We start from the raw sequence: 20,000 nt of genomic DNA on the forward strand, positions 1-20,000 counted from the left end.
ACATCAGATGCTAAAACTACTCTATACATATAATGCAGAATAGAAATCCAACTGTCTCATGGACCACAGTTCGCACAAACAGCTGTGTTTTCTCCTGGTTTGTGTAGATGTGCGTGTGGAGCTGCAGCAGGTGGAGTTAGAGCTGCAGCGGGTGGAGGAGCAGCTCTCTGAGCTGCTGCAGAGGCAGGAGGAGCTGGAGTCTATACGCAAAGCCCTGCTGTCCCAACTGGAGGAGGGCTCAGGGCAGGGGGCCTCCTCATCGTCCTCGTCATCCTCCTCCTCACAAGGAGCACCAGGCATGAGAAAGGAGGAGCTGGAGCGCTACGACAGAGCAGGTACTGAGCTTCAAGCGAGTTCTTACAGATAATGGTAAAGCAATCTAACTTTCATTTCTACCCAGGAAATGAAAAATGTTAGCTTTTTTTTAGATTTAATATCATCAAGATCAGATGTCAGTTAATCGAATTGAAAATCCTTTACGGTCTACTTCGTTTTGCCGCCTTTCTAAAATGTGCAACAGTTTGATGCCAGACTATTTAAGGATCTTTTAAGGCCCTATTTTGCCCCAGTCTTAGCGGGAGGAGGGAGGAGCGGGAGGAGGGAGGAGCGGGAGGAGGATTTCCTGATCGCACAGGGTGTAAACAAGAGATGTGGTCATGCCAAAATTTGAAGTGGAGTGAGGCTACTGCTACGGCTAACACTCTGCAGTTCTGCAGAAGCTAAAAACACTCATTGACCGAAAAGACTCTTTGATGCTTAATGATGAACCCTGTGTTTTGGTTCTTCTGCATAATGATTTAATTCACCACAATTAGGGGTTAAAAACAAATAAAAGTGAGAAATACATCCACAAACCAGTGAGGAATCGATACTGTCCAAACAAAACTGTTCTTTTCTTTTGTGCTTGTCTGGAGCAGATTTCTCCTGGTCAGACGAGGCACAGCGCCACCTGCAGGACACGTTCCACCTGCGTCAGTTCCGCCCTCTGCAGCTGAGGGCCATAAACCTGACCATGTCGTCCAAAGACCTGTTTCTGGTCATGCCCACGGGCCGAGGCAAGAGCCTGTGCTACCAGCTGCCTGCAGTCTGCAGCCCAGGTACTGGAGACGCTCACTGACCGTTCACTGACCGTTCACTGACCGCCCACTGACCGCTCACTCACCACTCACTCACCGCTCGCTCACTCACAGCTCACTGACCGCTCACTCACTTCTCACTCACCGCTCGCTCACTCACCGCCCACTCACTGACCACTCACTGACCGCTCACCCACTGCTCACTGCTCACTGACCGCCCACTGACCGCTCACTGACCGCTCACTGACCGCTCACTCACTGCTCACTCACCGCTCGCTCAATGACCGCTCACTCGCCGCTCACTGACCCACAGGAAACACAGTCATTTAACAAACTTTTTGTAATTAACTTGTTGGTGACGTGAGCTTCTTTAAAGGTGCCATAACATGCTTTTTGTCACGTTTCGTAGTCTATCCTAAGTGTATAATTGATCATAATAAGGGTTGTGCAACACCCTTAACATAATAGTTAAGAAATATCACCCAGACCTTGGACCCTCTCACCAACCCGGAAATGCAGACGGCTTGGTTTGATATTCGCCCCCACCCTTGTGAAGAGCGTTCTGGCTCCCCCGCCCAACCCGTGACGTAGTCTCAGAGCGTGTGTGCCCCGCCCACCCGTGACGTAGTCTCAGAGTGTGTGTGTGCCCCGCCCACCCGTGACGTAGTCTCAGAGCGTGTGTGCACCGCCCACCCGTGACGTAGTCTCAGAGTGTGTGTGTGCCCCGCCCAACAGGCGGGAGGGGGGTGGAGAGGGGGGAGGGTGAGGGGGGATGGTGACGCGTGCTTGCCCTTATGACGCGGTCTTGCCCCTCCGCCCGTCAGTTTGGAGATTTGAGGAAAGGAGATAGTCTGTAATATAGCTTAAAAACTGCGGGAATCAATCAAAAAAACACTCTGGACATATATGAAGCACAAATAGCAATGTAAGAAGGTTAAAAGCTCTGAAAAGTCGATTTTGCATGTTATGGGACCTTTAATGCGTTCAGACTGAGCAGGTGAGCGCTCAGTGTGACGGGCGCTTCACATCAAAGCCGCTCTGGCATTAGTTTTATTTTTTTTTTCACTTTTGTGTTTTCTACTAAATATTGAACACCCCAAGTCTGCTTCAGATTGAGCGCTGCTGCTGTCGAGAGAACAGAGTCGAGCGGTGACTGAGGCGTTAGGCTGGTATTAGAGGGCTTCTGGGTAATAGAGGCGTGGTCTAAATACAGAGGTGGAGGCGTGGTCTATTTAAATTCCATGTGTGCAGGCTTCACTCTGGTGGTCACGCCCCTGGTCTCCCTCATGGAGGATCAGATGATGTTCCTGCGCTCGCTCCAGGTGCCGGCCGCCATGCTCAACGCCTCAAGCTCCAAGGTAACTCCAGCACCTCCTGCAGCTTCTCCAGCACCTGCTGCAGGCTCTCCAGCACCTCCTGCAGCCTCTCCAGCACCTCCTGCAGCCTCTCCAGCACCTCCTGCAGCCTCTCCAGCACCTCCTGCAGGCTCTCCAGCACCTCTTGCAGCCTCTCCAGCACCTCCTGCAGCCTCTCCAGCACCCCCTGCAGCTTCTCCAGCACCTGCTGCAGGCTCTCCAGCACCTCCTGCAGCCTCTCCAGCACCTCCTGCAGCCTCTCCAGCACCTGCTGCAGGCTCTCCAGCACCTCCTGCAGCCTCTCCAGCACCTCCTGCAGCCTCTCCAGCACCTCCTGCAGCTTCTCCAGCACCTGCTGCAGCCTCTCCAGCACCTCCTGCAGCTTCTCCAGCACCTCCTGCAGCTTCTCCAGCACCTCCTGCAGCCTCTCCAGCACCTCCTGCAGCCTCTCCAGCACCTCCTGCAGCCTCTTCACACGCTCCTGCAGCCTCTTAACACGCTCCTGCAGCCTCTTAACACGCTCCTGCAGCCTCTCCAGCACCTCCTGCAGCCTCTCCAGCACCTCCTGCAGCCTCTCCAGCACCTCCTGCAGCCTCTCCAGCACCTCCTGCAGCTTCTCCAGCACCTGCTGCAGCCTCTCCAGCACCTCCTGCAGCTTCTCCAGCACCTCCTGCAGCCTCTCCAGCACCTCCTGCAGCCTCTCCAGCACCTCCTGCAGCCTCTTCACACGCTCCTGCAGCCTCTTCACACGCTCCTGCAGCCTCTTCACACGCTCCTGCAGCCTCTTCACACGCTCCTGCAGCCTCTCCAGCACCTCCTGCAGCCTCTCCAGCACCTCCTGCAGCCTCTCCAGCACCTCCTGCAGCCTCTCCAGCACCTCCTGCAGCCTCTTCACACGCTCCTGCAGCCTCTTCACACGCTCCTGCAGCCTCTTCACACGCTCCTGCAGCCTCTCCAGCACCTCCTGCAGCTTCTCCAGCACCTCCTGCAGCTTCTCCAGCACCTCCTGCAGCCTCTCCAGCACCTCCTGCAGCCTCTCCAGCACCTCCTGCAGCCTCTTCACACGCTCCTGCAGCCTCTTAACACGCTCCTGCAGCCTCTTAACACGCTCCTGCAGCCTCTCCAGCACCTCCTGCAGCCTCTCCAGCACCTCCTGCAGCCTCTCCAGCACCTCCTGCAGCCTCTCCAGCACCTCCTGCAGCTTCTCCAGCACCTGCTGCAGCCTCTCCAGCACCTCCTGCAGCTTCTCCAGCACCTCCTGCAGCCTCTCCAGCACCTCCTGCAGCCTCTCCAGCACCTCCTGCAGCCTCTTCACACGCTCCTGCAGCCTCTTCACACGCTCCTGCAGCCTCTTCACACGCTCCTGCAGCCTCTTCACACGCTCCTGCAGCCTCTCCAGCACCTCCTGCAGCCTCTCCAGCACCTCCTGCAGCCTCTCCAGCACCTCCTGCAGCCTCTCCAGCACCTCCTGCAGCCTCTTCACACGCTCCTGCAGCCTCTTCACACGCTCCTGCAGCCTCTTCACACGCTCCTGCAGCCTCTCCAGCACCTCCTGCAGCTTCTCCAGCACCTGCTGCAGGCTCTCCAGCACCTCCTGCAGCCTCTCCAGCACCTCCTGCAGCCTCTCCAGCACCTCCTGCAGCCTCTCCAGCACCTCCTGCAGGCTCTCCAGCACCTCCTGCAGCCTCTCCAGCACCTCCTGCAGCCTCTCCAGCACCTCCTGCAGCTTCTCCAGCACCTCCTGCAGCCTCTCCAGCACCCCCTGCAGCTTCTCCAGCACCTGCTGCAGGCTCTCCAGCACCTCCTGCAGCCTCTCCAGCACCTCCTGCAGCCTCTCCAGCACCTGCTGCAGGCTCTCCTGCACCTCCTGCAGCCTCTCCAGCACCTCCTGCAGCCTCTCCAGCACCTCCTGCAGCTTCTCCAGCACCTGCTGCAGCCTCTCCAGCACCTCCTGCAGCTTCTCCAGCACCTCCTGCAGCTTCTCCAGCACCTCCTGCAGCCTCTCCAGCACCTCCTGCAGCCTCTCCAGCACCTCCTGCAGCCTCTTCACACGCTCCTGCAGCCTCTTAACACGCTCCTGCAGCCTCTTAACACGCTCCTGCAGCCTCTCCAGCACCTCCTGCAGCCTCTCCAGCACCTCCTGCAGCCTCTCCAGCACCTCCTGCAGCCTCTCCAGCACCTCCTGCAGCTTCTCCAGCACCTGCTGCAGCCTCTCCAGCACCTCCTGCAGCTTCTCCAGCACCTCCTGCAGCCTCTCCAGCACCTCCTGCAGCCTCTCCAGCACCTCCTGCAGCCTCTTCACACGCTCCTGCAGCCTCTTCACACGCTCCTGCAGCCTCTTCACACGCTCCTGCAGCCTCTTCACACGCTCCTGCAGCCTCTCCAGCACCTCCTGCAGCCTCTCCAGCACCTCCTGCAGCCTCTCCAGCACCTCCTGCAGCCTCTCCAGCACCTCCTGCAGCCTCTTCACACGCTCCTGCAGCCTCTTCACACGCTCCTGCAGCCTCTTCACACGCTCCTGCAGCCTCTCCAGCACCTCCTGCAGCCTCTCCAGCACCTCCTGCAGCCTCTCCAGCACCTCCTGCAGCCTCTCCAGCACCTCCTGCAGCCTCTCCAGCACCTCCTGCAGCCTCTCCAGCACCTCCTGCAGCCTCTCCAGCACCTCCTGCAGCCTCCACACACTCCTGCTTGTGTCCAGTGTCCTCTTCTGTAGGTTCAAGTCGTCATGTCATTCTGAAGAGCAGCTGGAGCTCTGTTGGTTAAAGACGGAGCTGTACAGCTGGAGGGCTTCCAGCTGTACAGCTCCGACAAAATGCTCACGAGGCGGAGGAGTCTGTTTTTACATTTACAAGGCCTCGTCAGTGTGATCTCCAAACACTGCTCTCCGACGTGCGTGTTTGGACATTACAGACTGGGAGGTTTTCAAAGCTGCCACAGAGAGTTGAATATCAGGATCCGGATGAATAAAGTTCATGTTGATTATGATTTGCGAAAAAGGCAGTAAAAAAAAAGAAATGGATGACGGGAACGGAGCCGACTGTCACGGACAGGACTGAGAGAAAGCTGGAAATTTATGAAATTTACAAAATAACTTTATTTTGAACTTAAACATGGACAAACTTAACAGACGCTGGGACAGGTGAGATGGATGGGACACATTGGGACCATGTGCCTAGCTGACATTTTGTTTCATTTTCCTTTGGATTTTGACTTTTCACTCTCTTGATTTGTGTGTTCTTCCTGTTATATAACATCAAAATAATAATAAGATAAATCTTTTCAAATGAAAAGTAGTGTGTTGATTACAAATGTTGTGTGATGTCTTTAGGAACATGCCAAAACTGTGATGGCGGCCATGACCGAGCCCAAGTCTCCCTTTAAACTCATCTACGTGACTCCAGAGAAGATCGCCAAGAGCAAGCTGCTGATGTCGCGGCTGGAGAAGGCGTACAAGGCCCAGCTGCTGAGCCGTGTGGCTGTGGACGAGGTGCACTGCTGCAGCCAGTGGGGCCATGACTTCAGGCCGGGTGAGTGAGGCCACGCCCCCTCGCGCCACATTGATCTGAGTCTCTCAAACTGAGTTCTTCACATGAATCAATCTGGGAAGTCGCCAAAAGCCGTCGGGACATTAGAAAAATACTTCACAACAGCTGAAGAAGCAGAAACATCCAAATTGTGTTCAATTCTCTGTCTATTCCACAAAGTGCCATTGTTTGCACATTTTTAAACAACAAAATAATCTGTATTTTTCTAAACCACGGGAGCCGAATGAACTCACAAAAATAATTCCTCTTGCTGGCGAGGTTACACCAGTTTAGTTCTTATATTGAAGATCATTGATGGATTAAAAGTTCCTAAATGTCTGTGTTTTCCCCTCTACGACTGAGGCAATAAGAAAATATGGAACGTAAGTGTGAACTACATACAATTAGTCAAAACATCAGAATGCAATTCAATCTAATTTGCTCGTATTAAGATTTTGTCATTAAATGTTAGAGGTGCATCGTTGAATCAAATAAAAGGATTCTGAACTGATGCAGACATGTCAATCATCTGAATTTTCAGTTTGATTGAAGCTGTGTCTCTCCCTCTGTGCCATGGCTCCGCCTTCTCTCACTCTGAGCACCAATGACTGCTGCTGATGAATCTGACGTCATGACAGCCATGATTTACTCTCTTTATGATTGATTACATGCGTTTGAGTTTGTACAATACACCACACCAGCCTTGGCTCCTCCCTCGCTGATAAAGACCACTTGATGTCTGCAAGTTGATGTTCCACGAGTGTCTGTCTCCCTCTGCGCTCTGTGTGCACCAGAGTAGAAGGAACAATAGACTAGGCCCTGAAACGACACGGACACTAAATAAAACGGGTGAAACGGGCCTGGAGGCAGGAGGAGAGCAGAGCATGTGTGTTTCCTGAATGAAAACGTTACTTTGACAAAGACATTCAGAAACGTGTCCTACTAGATCGAACTGATTGGCTGTGGGAACCTTTTGTTCAATGAATATTCTGGACCAAAGGATTGATTTGACAGGACAGTTGGAGCTGGAATAGAACCCATGATGCTCTGGTGGGAGGAACCACACATGTTCAACACCCTTAACCATTGCACCACCGGCGAGCTGCAGCCTGACAGATAGTGGTAACGCTGACCCCACAGACATCAGGAGGGACACATTTTTGTAACGCCCAAAAGAACAAAAGCAGTTTCCTGGAAGACAAACAATGAAAAACAAATCCAACAATGTTCATATGAAATTAGAAAATGCCCAAACATCTCCTGTCTTGGAGGAGTTCCACAGTGAAGGAGAGATCTGACTCCCACTGACAGACTGAGCCAGAAGCACTCGGGAAGAGAGAGCGTGGTTCATCTCGAGACAGTTCCTCAGGCAGATGAAGAGATGTTCATCTAGAGCAGAGAGCGTTCCTCAGGCAGATGAAGAGATGTTCATCTAGAGTAGAGAGTGTTCCTCAGGCAGATGAAGAGATGTTCATCTAGAGCAGAGAGCGTTCCTCAGGCAGATGAAGAGATGTTCATCTAGAGTAGAGAGTGTTCCTCAGGCAGATGAAGAGATGTTCATCTAGAGTAGAGAGCGTTCCTCAGGCAGATGAAGAGATGTTCATCTAGAGTAGAGAGCGTTCCTCAGGCAGATGAAGAGATGTTCATCTAGAGCAGAGAGCGTTCCTCAGGCAGATGAAGAGATGTTCATCTAGAGTAGAGAGTGTTCCTCAGGCAGATGAAGAGATGTTCATCTAGAGCAGAGAGCGTTCCTCAGGGGCAGATGAAGAGATGTTCATCTAGAGTAGAGAGCGTTCCTCAGGCAGATGAAGAGATGTTCATCTAGAGTAGAGAGCGTTCCTCAGGCAGATGAAGAGATGTTCATCTAGAGCAGAGAGCGTTCCTCAGGCAGATGAAGAGATGTTCATCTAGAGTAGAGAGCGTTCCTCAGGCAGATGAAGAGATGTTCATCTAGAGTAGAGAGCGTTCCTCAGGCAGATGAAGAGATGTTCATCTAGAGCAGAGAGCGTTCCTCAGGCAGATGAAGAGATGTTCATCTAGAGTAGAGAGTGTTCCTCAGGCAGATGAAGAGATGTTCATCTAGAGCAGAGAGCGTTCCTCAGGGGCAGATGAAGAGATGTTCATCTAGAGTAGAGAGCGTTCCTCAGGCAGATGAAGAGATGTTCATCTAGAGTAGAGAGCGTTCCTCAGGCAGATGAAGAGATGTTCATCTAGAGTAGAGAGCGTTCCTCAGGCAGATGAAGAGATGTTCATCTAGAGTAGAGAGCGTTCCTCAGGCAGATGAAGAGATGTTCATCTAGAGCAGAGAGCGTTCCTCAGGCAGATGAAGAGATGTTCATCTAGAGTAGAGAGTGTTCCTCAGGCAGATGAAGAGATGTTCATCTAGAGCAGAGAGCGTTCCTCAGGGGCAGATGAAGAGATGTTCATCTAGAGTAGAGAGCGTTCCTCAGGCAGATGAAGAGATGTTCATCTAGAGCAGAGAGCGTTCCTCAGGCAGATGAAGAGATGTTCATCTAGAGCAGAGAGCGTTCCTCAGGCAGATGAAGAGATGTTCATCTAGAGTAGAGAGCGTTCCTCAGGCAGATGAAGAGATGTTCATCTAGAGTAGAGAGTGTTCCTCAGGCAGATGAAGAGATGTTCATCTAGAGCAGAGAGCGTTCCTCAGGGGCAGATGAAGAGATGTTCATCTAGAGTAGAGAGCGTTCCTCAGGCAGATGAAGAGATGTTCATCTAGAGTAGAGAGCGTTCCTCAGGCAGATGAAGAGATGTTCATCTAGAGTAGAGAGCGTTCCTCAGGCAGATGAAGAGATGTTCATCTAGAGTAGAGAGCGTTCCTCAGGCAGATGAAGAGATGTTCATCTAGAGCAGAGAGCGTTCCTCAGGCAGATGAAGAGATGTTCATCTAGAGTAGAGAGTGTTCCTCAGGCAGATGAAGAGATGTTCATCTAGAGCAGAGAGCGTTCCTCAGGGGCAGATGAAGAGATGTTCATCTAGAGTAGAGAGCGTTCCTCAGGCAGATGAAGAGATGTTCATCTAGAGCAGAGAGCGTTCCTCAGGCAGATGAAGAGATGTTCATCTAGAGCAGAGAGCGTTCCTCAGGCAGATGAAGAGATGTTCATCTAGAGTAGAGAGCGTTCCTCAGGCAGATGAAGAGATGTTCATCTAGAGCAGAGAGCGTTCCTCAGGCAGATGAAGAGATGTTCATCTAGAGTAGAGAGCGTTCCTCAGGCAGATGAAGAGATGTTCATCTAGAGCAGAGAGCGTTCCTCAGGCAGATGAAGGGATGTTCATCTAGAGCAGAGAGCGTTCCTCAGGCAGATGAAGAGATGTTCATCTAGAGTAGAGAGCGTTCCTCAGGCAGATGAAGAGATGTTCATCTAGAGTAGAGAGCGTTCCTCAGGCAGATGAAGAGATGTTCATCTAGAGTAGAGAGCGTTCCTCAGGCAGATGAAGAGATGTTCATCTAGAGCAGAGAGCGTTCCTCAGGCAGATGAAGAGATGTTCATCTAGAGTAGAGAGCGTTCCTCAGGCAGATGAAGAGATGTTCATCTAGAGTAGAGAGCGTTCCTCAGGCAGATGAAGAGATGTTCATCTAGAGCAGAGAGCGTTCCTCAGGCAGATGAAGAGATGTTCATCTAGAGCAGAGAGCGTTCCTCAGGCAGATGAAGAGATGTTCATCTAGAGTAGAGAGTGTTCCTCAGGCAGATGAAGAGATGTTCATCTAGAGCAGAGAGCGTTCCTCAGGGGCAGATGAAGAGATGTTCATCTAGAGTAGAGAGCGTTCCTCAGGCAGATGAAGAGATGTTCATCTAGAGTAGAGAGCGTTCCTCAGGCAGATGAAGAGATGTTCATCTAGAGTAGAGAGCGTTCCTCAGGCAGATGAAGAGATGTTCATCTAGAGTAGAGAGCGTTCCTCAGGCAGATGAAGAGATGTTCATCTAGAGCAGAGAGCGTTCCTCAGGCAGATGAAGAGATGTTCATCTAGAGTAGAGAGTGTTCCTCAGGCAGATGAAGAGATGTTCATCTAGAGCAGAGAGCGTTCCTCAGGGGCAGATGAAGAGATGTTCATCTAGAGTAGAGAGCGTTCCTCAGGCAGATGAAGAGATGTTCATCTAGAGCAGAGAGCGTTCCTCAGGCAGATGAAGAGATGTTCATCTAGAGCAGAGAGCGTTCCTCAGGCAGATGAAGAGATGTTCATCTAGAGTAGAGAGCGTTCCTCAGGCAGATGAAGAGATGTTCATCTAGAGCAGAGAGCGTTCCTCAGGCAGATGAAGAGATGTTCATCTAGAGTAGAGAGCGTTCCTCAGGCAGATGAAGAGATGTTCATCTAGAGTAGAGAGCGTTCCTCAGGCAGATGAAGAGATGTTCATCTAGAGCAGAGAGCGTTCCTCAGGCAGATGAAGAGATGTTCATCTAGAGTAGGTTTGCACACGCTGCAGCAGGATTCTGTCTACTGGCTAGACCACTCCAGAACCTTGAGATGCTTCTTACTGAGCCACATCTTGGTTCTCCCGTGTCTGCTTTGGATCATTGTCATGTTCATTGTCTTCAATGCTCTGACTGAGGGAAGGAGGTTGTTGCCCAAAATCTTCGGCATTCTCCGGACCACGGCTTGGCAGCCAATCAGAGCCAAGCACACAAACTTTGTCGACCAATCAGCGCACAGCATGCAAATTTTCACTTGTAAACAGTAAACTGTCATGGCGCGGGCCGAGGCGGACTTTAATCAAACGCTTCCCGGCCCGATTTAATGATAATATTCCCTTTTTTCTAAGATTTATTAATAAAAATGACCCCGTCCTTGCACTCAAAAATGCCCGTCCACATTTCAAAATACGGGAAGACGGCCCTCTATCTAAAAGAAAACCACCAATATTGAACTTCAATATGGTATGTAAATGATTATGTTTTTGTTTGTGGACTTTGTTGAACTGAGAGTTTGTGTGTGTGAGACGGTGCACACAATGTTCATTGTTGGCTTGTGGTCTTAGTACTGTAGGAGTCAATTTCTGTCATCATCATGTTGGTGTGTGACATGATATTGTTAATAATAATAATAACTTGGTTGAGCAGGTGTGTGTGTGAGAGGAAGGGATGGGGTGATGTTCATGTGTGTGATGTGGCTCTTTGCGGTAACACAGTAAAAAATGTGGCTCTTAGTCTCTGACTGGTTGGCCACCCCTGCCCTAAAGCCATGACAATGACGGTGTGGTGTGTTTCCATAGTAACCTTTGAAACTGTGGTCCCAGCTCTCTTCAGGTCATTGACCAGCTCCTCCTGACTTTCTGGGCTGATTCCTCACCTTTCTTATCATCACTGAACCCCACGAGGTGAGACCTTACATGGAGCCCCAGTCCGAGGGAGAGTGACATCATCTTTAGCCTCTTCCAGTTTCTAACAATCGCTCCAACAGTTGATCTCGTTTCACTAAAGCTGTTTGTCAATCGCCCGTAGCTCTTTCCAGCCTTGTGGAGGTCTACAGTTCAGTCTGTGGGGTCTTCTGACAGCTCTTTGGTCTTGTCCATGGCAGTGGGTGGAGTCTGACTGACTGTGGGGGGGGAACGGGGTCTTTATGCAGCTAATGAGCACAAACTCATTTAGATGAACAAGTGGAGCAGAGGTGGACTGTATAAAGGCAGACTAACAGGTCTTTGAGAGATCGAATTCTCGCTGATTGGCAGGTGTTCAAATACTTATTTGCAGCAATTGCATACAAATAAATGATTTAAAAATCATACAGTGTGATTTCTGGATTTTGTTTTCAGATTCTTTCTCTCACCTACGATGAACATTTCAGACCCCTCCATAATTTCTAAGTGGGAGAACGTGCAATACTTGCTCTCCTCACTGTATGTATTTTATTTCTTTACTGCTGACGTATACTTGAGCATATTTCCTCCTGTGTGTTCTCTGTGCTGCAGATTACAAGCTGCTGGGCATCCTGAAGAGGCAGTTCCCTCTGGTTCCTCTGCTCGGCCTGACTGCCACAGCAACCTCCAGCGTGCTTCAGGACTGTGAGAAGATCCTTAACGTGTCACGACCCCTGACCCTCACCGCCTCCTTCAACCGCACCAACCTCTACTATGAGGTAAAGCGTCTCTTTTGACTGTTACATTAATGAAACTTGTTCTATTTCGTCCGTTCTGACCATCAGAGGCGGTGTTATGTTTACAAGATTAATTGCAATCGAGTTGAAATCGCAATTTGAATGGACGCAATTAGGAAATGTGACTAATAAGTTCTGCCATTTTTAAGTAACATAATTTCCTTCACAAACAACATAATATTCTGTCTTATTTTCCATAAAAGCGGTTAACATTTAGATCTTTACAAACATGACATGTGATTCTTTTAGTTTGTCAGTTCATATTTCAGACTTTTTGTCCATTCTCCTGGACCTGTTTCAAATGTGAACTTTGAACAGAATGTTAAAATCAATCTAATCCCATCATAATACTTGCCAGAAGAATCACAAGCCTAGATGATGCTTAAGCACTGACCCGCTCTGACCTGTACTGACCCGCTCTGACCCGCACTGACCCGCTCTGACCTGCAAATCAAATCAAATCAATTTATTTTTGTAAGGCCCAAAATCACAACAACAGTTGCCTCTGAGGGCCACAGGGAGAAATGAATCAACAATGTCTGTGGTGGCGATGGAGTCAGACAATGTCTGTGGTGTCGAGGGACGATGTCCCAGGGTCCTCTGTCCTTAGACTCTCCTTCTCGGCCAGGAAAAACTACAAAAAAAACCTCTTTGGGAAAAAAGCGTAGAAACCTGGAGGAGTTCCAGTGAAGGAGAGATCCCACTCTCACAGACGGACAGACGGACACAAGGAGACTGGAGCTGGACCCACTCTTCAGGCAGATGAGGGACCGACTGAGGCGAGCTGGACCCACTCTTCAGGCAGAAGAGGGACCGTCTGAGTCGAGCTGGACCCACTCTTCAGGCAGAAGAGGGACCGACTGAGGCGAGCTGGACCCACTCTTCAGGCAGAAGAGGGACCGTCTGAGTCGAGCTGGACCCACTCTTCAGGCAGAAGAGGGACCGACTGAGGCGAACTGGACCCACTCTTCAGGCAGATGAGGGACCGACTGAGGCGAACTGGACCCACTCTTCAGGCAGATGAGGGACCGTCCACACAGGGCAGGGACCACTTCACCAGGGGAGGGGCATCTGGGTCCACAGGTCCTCAGGAGTGAGAGAAAGAAAAGAAGGCGGTGAACAGTTTGCAAGTGGAATCAAAAAATAAATATTGTTTGATAGCATAAGTAGTCAGAAGAAGAAGAGGATAGTGCTCAAGCTGTCATACTTCCCCCAGCATAGTTACTCCTAGGGCAGTGTAGCTAAAGCTGTGGGTTTATGTTTCTGTTCCTAACTAGTCTGACCATAAGCGATTTCGAAGAGGAACGTTTTAAGCCTGGACTTAAATGAAGAGACTGTGTCAGCATATTTAACATGGGTCGGGAGCTGATTCCATAACACAGGAGCTTGGTAGCTAAACGCTCTGCCTCCTACAGTACTTTTAGAGACTCTTGGGACCACCAGAAGGCTCTACCTCCTACTGTACTTTTAGAGACTCTTGGGACCACCAGAAGGCTCTACCTCCTACAGTACTTTTAGAGACTCTTGGCACCACCAGAAGGCCAGCATTCTGAGAGTGAAGAGCTCTGTTTGGATGATATGGTTCTATAGCATCTTTGAGGTAGGATGGGGCCATGTCATTTATGGCTTTGTAGGTCAAGAGTAGAATTTTGAATTTGATTCTAGACTCGACGGGGAGCCAGTGAAGAGACTCCAGCACCGGCGTAATGTGTTCTCTTCTTTTTGTTCCTGTTAGTAATCTTGCTGCTGCATTTTGAACCAGTTGAAAGCTTTTTATGGAGCTTTTAGGACACGCTGCAAGCAGGAGTTACAGTAGTCTAATCTAGTCGTTACAAATGCATGGATAAGTTTTTCGGCATCACTTTTAGGCAGGATTCTTCTGATTTTGGCTCTTGTTGCGCAAATGGAAATAGGCTGTTTTACAGACTTGATTTATATGAGCTTTAAATGAGAGCTCCTGGTCAAATAAGACTCCAAGGTTTCTTACAGTAGAACTGGAGGCTACACTAACATTGTCCAGTGTGACTATCTGCTCAGATAGAGCGTCTCGTAGATGCTTAGGGCCAAGCACAATGACCTCGGTTTTTTCAGGGTTAAGAAGCAGGTAGTTTAGTGTCATCCAGGTTTTTATCTCCTTCACACAAGCACTAAGTCTGTCTACTTGATCGCTCTGATCAGGTGTCATTGATAAATACAGCTGAGTGTCATCTGCATAGCAGTGGAAGTTAGTGTCATGCTTTCTGATAATGTTGCCTAATGGCAGCATATAAAGAGTAAACAAAATTGGACCGAGTACTGAACCCTGTGGCACACCGTAAATTACTTTAGAGCATGATGAGGAGCTCTGGTTTACATGAACAAATTGGTACCTATCAGATAAATAGGATTTAAACCAGCTAAGGGCTGTTCCTCCAACACCTACATCACATTCTAACCTCTGCAGTAGAATGTTGTGGTCAATGGTGTCAAACGCTGCGCTGAGGTCCAACAGAACCAGGATTGAGACCAGTCCATCATCAGCGGCTAATAACAAATCATTTGTGACTTTAACTAGTGCAGTTTCAGTGCTGTGGTGGGCTCTGAATCCTGACTGGAAAACTTCAAATAAGTCATTGTCCTGCAGGTGGCGACAAAGCTGTTTTACTACAACTTTTTCAAGGATTTTAGAGACGAAGGGAAGATTTGAAATAGGTCTGTAGTTTACCAATAGGTCGGGATCTAGATTAGGCTTTTTCAGAAGAGGTTTAATGACTGCATGTTTGAAGGACTGTGGAACATAGCCACTTTCGAGTGAAGTATTTATTATATTAAGAATAGGGTCTATAATTAGGGGGAGAATGTCTTTGAGGAGTCTGCTTGGAATGGGGTCTAGGACACAAGTTGAGCTTTTAGAGGACATAATGGCTGAAGTTATCTCTGCTTGATCAACAGCTGTGAACCTTTCTAAGTTTACAGGTGGATTTATATGGGACGTTAGATTTACAGCTTGGGCTAGTTCAGGGCTAATAGCGGGGGTAATTTCATCTAATTTATCTCTGATTGTTTTTATTTTATTGTTAAAAAATAGGAGGAAATCATCAGAGCTGAGTGTAGCTGGGATTGAGGGCTCTACTGCTGTGACAGTTTGTTAGCCTAGCTACAGTGCTGAAAAGGAATTTAGTGTTACTTTTGTTGACTTCTATTGGATTTGAATAATACCTGGTTTGGGCCTTACGCAGAGCCTGCTTATAGGACAGCAGGCAACTTTTCCATGCTTTTAGGGATTCTTCTGTGTGAGAGCGACGAAATAATCCCTCTAACTTTCTAACTCTTTGTTTATGTGAACGCAGTTCTTGGTTGTACCATGGGGAGGCGCGCTTTGGCCTAATGACCTTCTGTTTTAACGGCGCGACAACGTCAAGAGCAGACTTCAGAGAATTCATGGTCAAGTCGACACATTGATCACTTAAACTGGGACTAAAGCTGTTCTCAGCAGGATCACATGACATGATCACATGACATGATCACATGACATGTCACTGAATATTGGCTCTATTATTTCTTTGAATTTTGAGATAGATTTTTCAGATATTGTCCTTTTCATTATAACTTTATTTTGTGGGACTGGATGATCTTTAAGAATAAACTGAAAGGTAATTAGGAAATGATCTGACAATATAGGGTTTTGAGGGAGGACAATGAGGTCACTAATCTCTGTTCCATACGTTAGGACAAGATCCAGAGTGTTCTTGTGAGTGTGAGTCGCTTTATTTACATTCTGAGTGAAACCAATGCTGTCTAACAAGGCGCTGAAGGCATTACTGAGAGAGTCATCACTCACGTTCACGTGGATATTAAAGTCTCCAGCTATAACTATTTTATCCCAGGCTAACACTAAGTTTGATATAAAGTCAGAAAACTCTGTTAAAAACTCTGAGTAGGGACCAGGAGGTCGGTAGATAACTATGAACAAAACTCCTTTTTGGTTTTTCATATTTGGACATTTGATCGACAGCATAAGGCTTTCAAATGAGTGAAATGCATTGTTAGTTTTATGGCTCATGAGTAGGCTTGAGTGTGAGATCACTGCCACACCACCACCTGACCTGTAGTGACCAGCACTGACCAACACTGACCAGCACTGACCCGCACTGACCCGCACTGACCCTCTCTGACCCGCTCTGACCTGCACTGACCCGCTCTGACCTGCACTGACCTGTAGTGACCAGCACTGACCAACACTGACCCGCTCTGACCTGCTCTGACCTGCTCTGACCCTCTCTGACCCGCTCTGACCTGCTCTGACCTGCTCTGACCCACTCTGACCCGCTCTGACCTGCTCTGACCCGCGCCTCACAGAACTAAAAAGCCTCTCGCTTGTGGCGCTCGAGCCGATAATAATACAACTTTTTGTAATCATATCGTCCGTAATCGGTATCGTCCGTAATCGGTATGGGCCATGGGCGGAGCCAGGCCCTGGCTTTGGGGCTTGAGCCCCGGATGTTTAGAATGTCTGGCTCCGCCTCTGGTATGGACAGATGATCGTGGATCGTCCTCGAATCTCCTGATTGGAGCAACTTTGGACATTGGATAAACCTCCTACTGCCTCTATTTCAAATCCAGCGAATGTTCTACTTTTCATTTCCATGGTTTATGGTTGAACAGATCCTTTTCTCATCACAGCGTTCTCAGGCCAAATGGTCTTTAATGTTTGAATTGATTTCTTTCTTTGCAGGTTCGATTCAAAGATTCAAACACTGACGTCTTTTTAAACGACATCTCCTCATTGATCAAGAACCAGTACCAGAACCAGTCAGGTGCGTCTCCTGTCCTTATGTCCTACGACTCTCCTGTCCTTATGTCCTACGACTCTCCTGTCCTTATGTCCTACGACTCTCCTGTCCTTATGTACTACGACTCTCCTGTCGTTATGTCCTATGACTCTCCTGTCCTTATGTCCTACGACTCTCCTGTCCTTATGTCCTACGACTCTCCTGTCCTTATGTACTACGACTCTCCTGTCCTTATGTCCTATGACTCTCCTGTCCTTATGTCCTACGACTCTCCTGTCCTTATGTCCTACGACTCTCCTGTCCTTATGTACTACGACTCTCCTGTCCTTATGTCCTACGACTCTCCTGTCCTTATGTACTACGACTCTCCTGTCCTTATGTCCTACGACTCTCCTGTCCTTATGTCCTACGACTCTCCTGCCCTTATGTCCTACGACTCTCCTGTCCTTATGTCCTACGACTCTCCTGCCCTTATGTCCTATGACTCTTCTGCCCTTATGTCCTACGACTCTCCTGTCCTTATGTCCTACGACTCTCCTGCCCTTATGTCCTACGACTCTTCTGCCCTTATGTCCTACGACTCTCCTGCCCTTATGTCCTACGACTCTCCTGCCCTTATGTCCTACGACTCTCCTGTCCTTATGTCCTACGACTCTCCTGTCCTTATGTCCTATGACTCTCCTGTCCTTATGTCCTACGACTCTCCTGTCCTTATGTCCTATGACTCTCCTGTCCTTATGTCCTACGACTCTCCTGTCCTTATGTCCTATGACTCTCCTGTCCTTATGTCCTACGACTCTCCTGTCCTTATGTCCTACGACTCTCCTGTCCTTATGTCCTACGACTCTTCTGCCCTTATGTCCTACGACTCTCCTGCCCTTATGTCCTACGACTCTCCTGTCCTTATGTCCTACGACTCTCCTGCCCTTATGTCCTACGACTCTCCTGTCCATATGTCCTACGACTCTCCTGTCCATATGTCCTACGACTCTCCTGTCCTTATGTCCTACGACTCTCCTGTCCTTATGTCCTATGACTCTCCTGTCCTTATGTCCTACGACTCTCCTGTCCTTATGTACTACGACTCTCCTGTCCTTATGTCCTATGACTCTCCTGTCCTTATGTACTACGACTCTCCTGTCCTTATGTACTACGACTCTCCTGTCCTTATGTCCTATGACTCTCCTGTCCTTATGTCCTACGACTCTCCTGTCCTTATGTACTACGACTCTCCTGTCCTTATGTCCTACGACTCTCCTGCCCTTATGTCCTACGACTCTCCTGTCCACAGGAATCGTGTACGTGTTCTCTCAGAAGGACGCAGAGACGGTGTCCTCTGAGCTGCAGAAGCGGGACATTGTGGCTTATCCATACCATGGCAACATGGAAGCCGAGGACAAGTCCAGGGTCCATCGCAAGTGGACGTCCAACAAGATCCAGGTGATAGTCCTGGTGTTACCACGTTTCAGACAATTACAAGTTTTAGTTGTTCAATTCTTTATTTGAATCCACTATGTTTAGCCTGTGCTAATCACCACTGTTATTAGCATTTATTAGCATTTATTAGCATTTTCTACTCCACCCGCTACAACAAAGCCACATGTTAGTTTTATAAAGCAGCTGTACTTTTGAACATTGTCATTTGTTCTTGTTTAAATGTCAGAACCGCAGTTGACCGTAAAAAATTAGGACTTTTCTGATATTTGAGCAGTTCATGTGCAGTTGGAACATAATGTTGCCATATGTTGCATTGTACCAGCTTTAGGCTTTTCTTTTTGCCGAGTCAATGGCTATAATTGTTCCTCTGAAAACTGCTTTAGCAGCGTTCCAGAGGATCGGCCTGAAACTTTACAATGTTGTTGGACATTTGTTCCTTAAACAAAGTTAAGCTGGCACTGAAACTCCAGTGTGTTTCTTCATCTTTCATGTGGATGGAGCAGGTCACTCAAGTCTGTTGTGCCAACATCTGCCTCAGTGACGTTTGAAAATATAGAAATGGTTTATTCTGGAAAAGATTATGTGGATTCAAGTATTATTCAATTACATTTATTTTTGTAACGCCCAAAATCACCACAGCGATTCCCTCGAAGGACGACAGTGGAAAACACATTCAAGAATGCTCATAGGGACGAGGGGCGATGTCCCAGCGTCCCATGTCCCTGCATCCCCTGTCCTCAGACAAATGTCCCTGCATCCCCTGTCCTCAGACAAATGTCCCTGCATCCCGTGTCCTTAGACAAAATGTCCCTGCATCCCATGTCCTTAGACAAATGTCCCAGCATCCCGTGTCCTCAGACAAATGTCCCTGCATCCCGTGTCCTTAGACAAAATGTCCCTGCATCCCGTGTCCTTAGACAAATGTCCCAGCATCCCGTGTCCTTAGACAAAATGTCCCTGCATCCCCTGTCCTTAGACAAATGTCCCTGCATCCTCTGTCCTTAGACAAATGCCCCTGCATCCTCTGTCCTTAGACAAATGTCCCTGCATCCTCTATCCTTTGACAAATGTCCCTGCATCCCGTGTCCTTAGACAAAATGTCCCTGCATCCCGTGTCCTTAGACAAATGTCCCAGCATCCCGTGTCCTTAGACAAAATGTCCCTGCATCCCCTGTCCTTAGACAAATGTCCCAGCATCCCGTGTCCTTAGATAAAATGTCCCTGCATCCCCTGTCCTTAGACAAATGTCCCTGCATCCTGTGTCCTTAGACAAATGCCCCTGCATCCTCTGTCCTTAGACAAATGTCCCTGCATCCTCTATCCTTTGACAAATGTCCCAGCATCCCGTGTCCTTAGACAAATGTCCCAACATCCCGTGTCCTTAGACAAATGTCCCAGCATCCCGTGTCCTTAGTCAAATGTCCCAGCATCCCGTGTCCTTAGTCAAATGTCCCAGCATCCCGTGTCCTTAGACAAATGTCCCAGCATCCCGTGTCCTTAGACAAATGTCCCAAGCTCCTCTGTCCTTAGACAAATGTCCCAGCATCCCCTGTCCTTAGGCAAATGTCCCAAGTTCCTCTGTCCTTAGACCCTCCTTCTCAGCCTGAAAAAACTACCAAACCTCTTGGGGAAAGAGTAGAAACCTGGAGGAGTTCCACAGTGAAGGAGAGCGGAGCCCCTTCGGACCACTCAAATGGGGTGGTACGGTTCAGGCCGCCCTGATCCGCTCC

The 20,000-nt window shown here is 49.0% G+C and overlaps 1 protein-coding gene across 2 annotated transcripts in view; it reads left to right on the forward strand.

Annotated features, from left to right (window-relative positions):
- recql (RecQ helicase-like) overlaps positions 1–20,000 on the forward strand; it is a 27,398-nt gene that overhangs the window by 514 nt on the left and 6,884 nt on the right. For both annotated transcript variants that reach the window (XM_072454428.1, XM_072454426.1), the window contains exons 2-8: positions 108–335; positions 918–1,097; positions 2,328–2,434; positions 5,760–5,958; positions 11,877–12,043; positions 16,776–16,857; positions 18,125–18,273. In XM_072454428.1, coding sequence (XP_072310529.1) covers positions 108–335; positions 918–1,097; positions 2,328–2,434; positions 5,760–5,958; positions 11,877–12,043; positions 16,776–16,857; positions 18,125–18,273 — 1,112 coding nt within the window. The remainder of the gene's footprint in view (positions 1–107; positions 336–917; positions 1,098–2,327; positions 2,435–5,759; positions 5,959–11,876; positions 12,044–16,775; positions 16,858–18,124; positions 18,274–20,000) is intronic.

This window comes from Eucyclogobius newberryi, unplaced genomic scaffold, assembly GCF_026437365.1.
Source record: "Eucyclogobius newberryi isolate DKJ021-1_F unplaced genomic scaffold, fEucNew1.0.hap1 SCAF_2, whole genome shotgun sequence".
Lineage (NCBI taxonomy): Eukaryota > Metazoa > Chordata > Actinopteri > Gobiiformes > Gobiidae > Eucyclogobius > Eucyclogobius newberryi.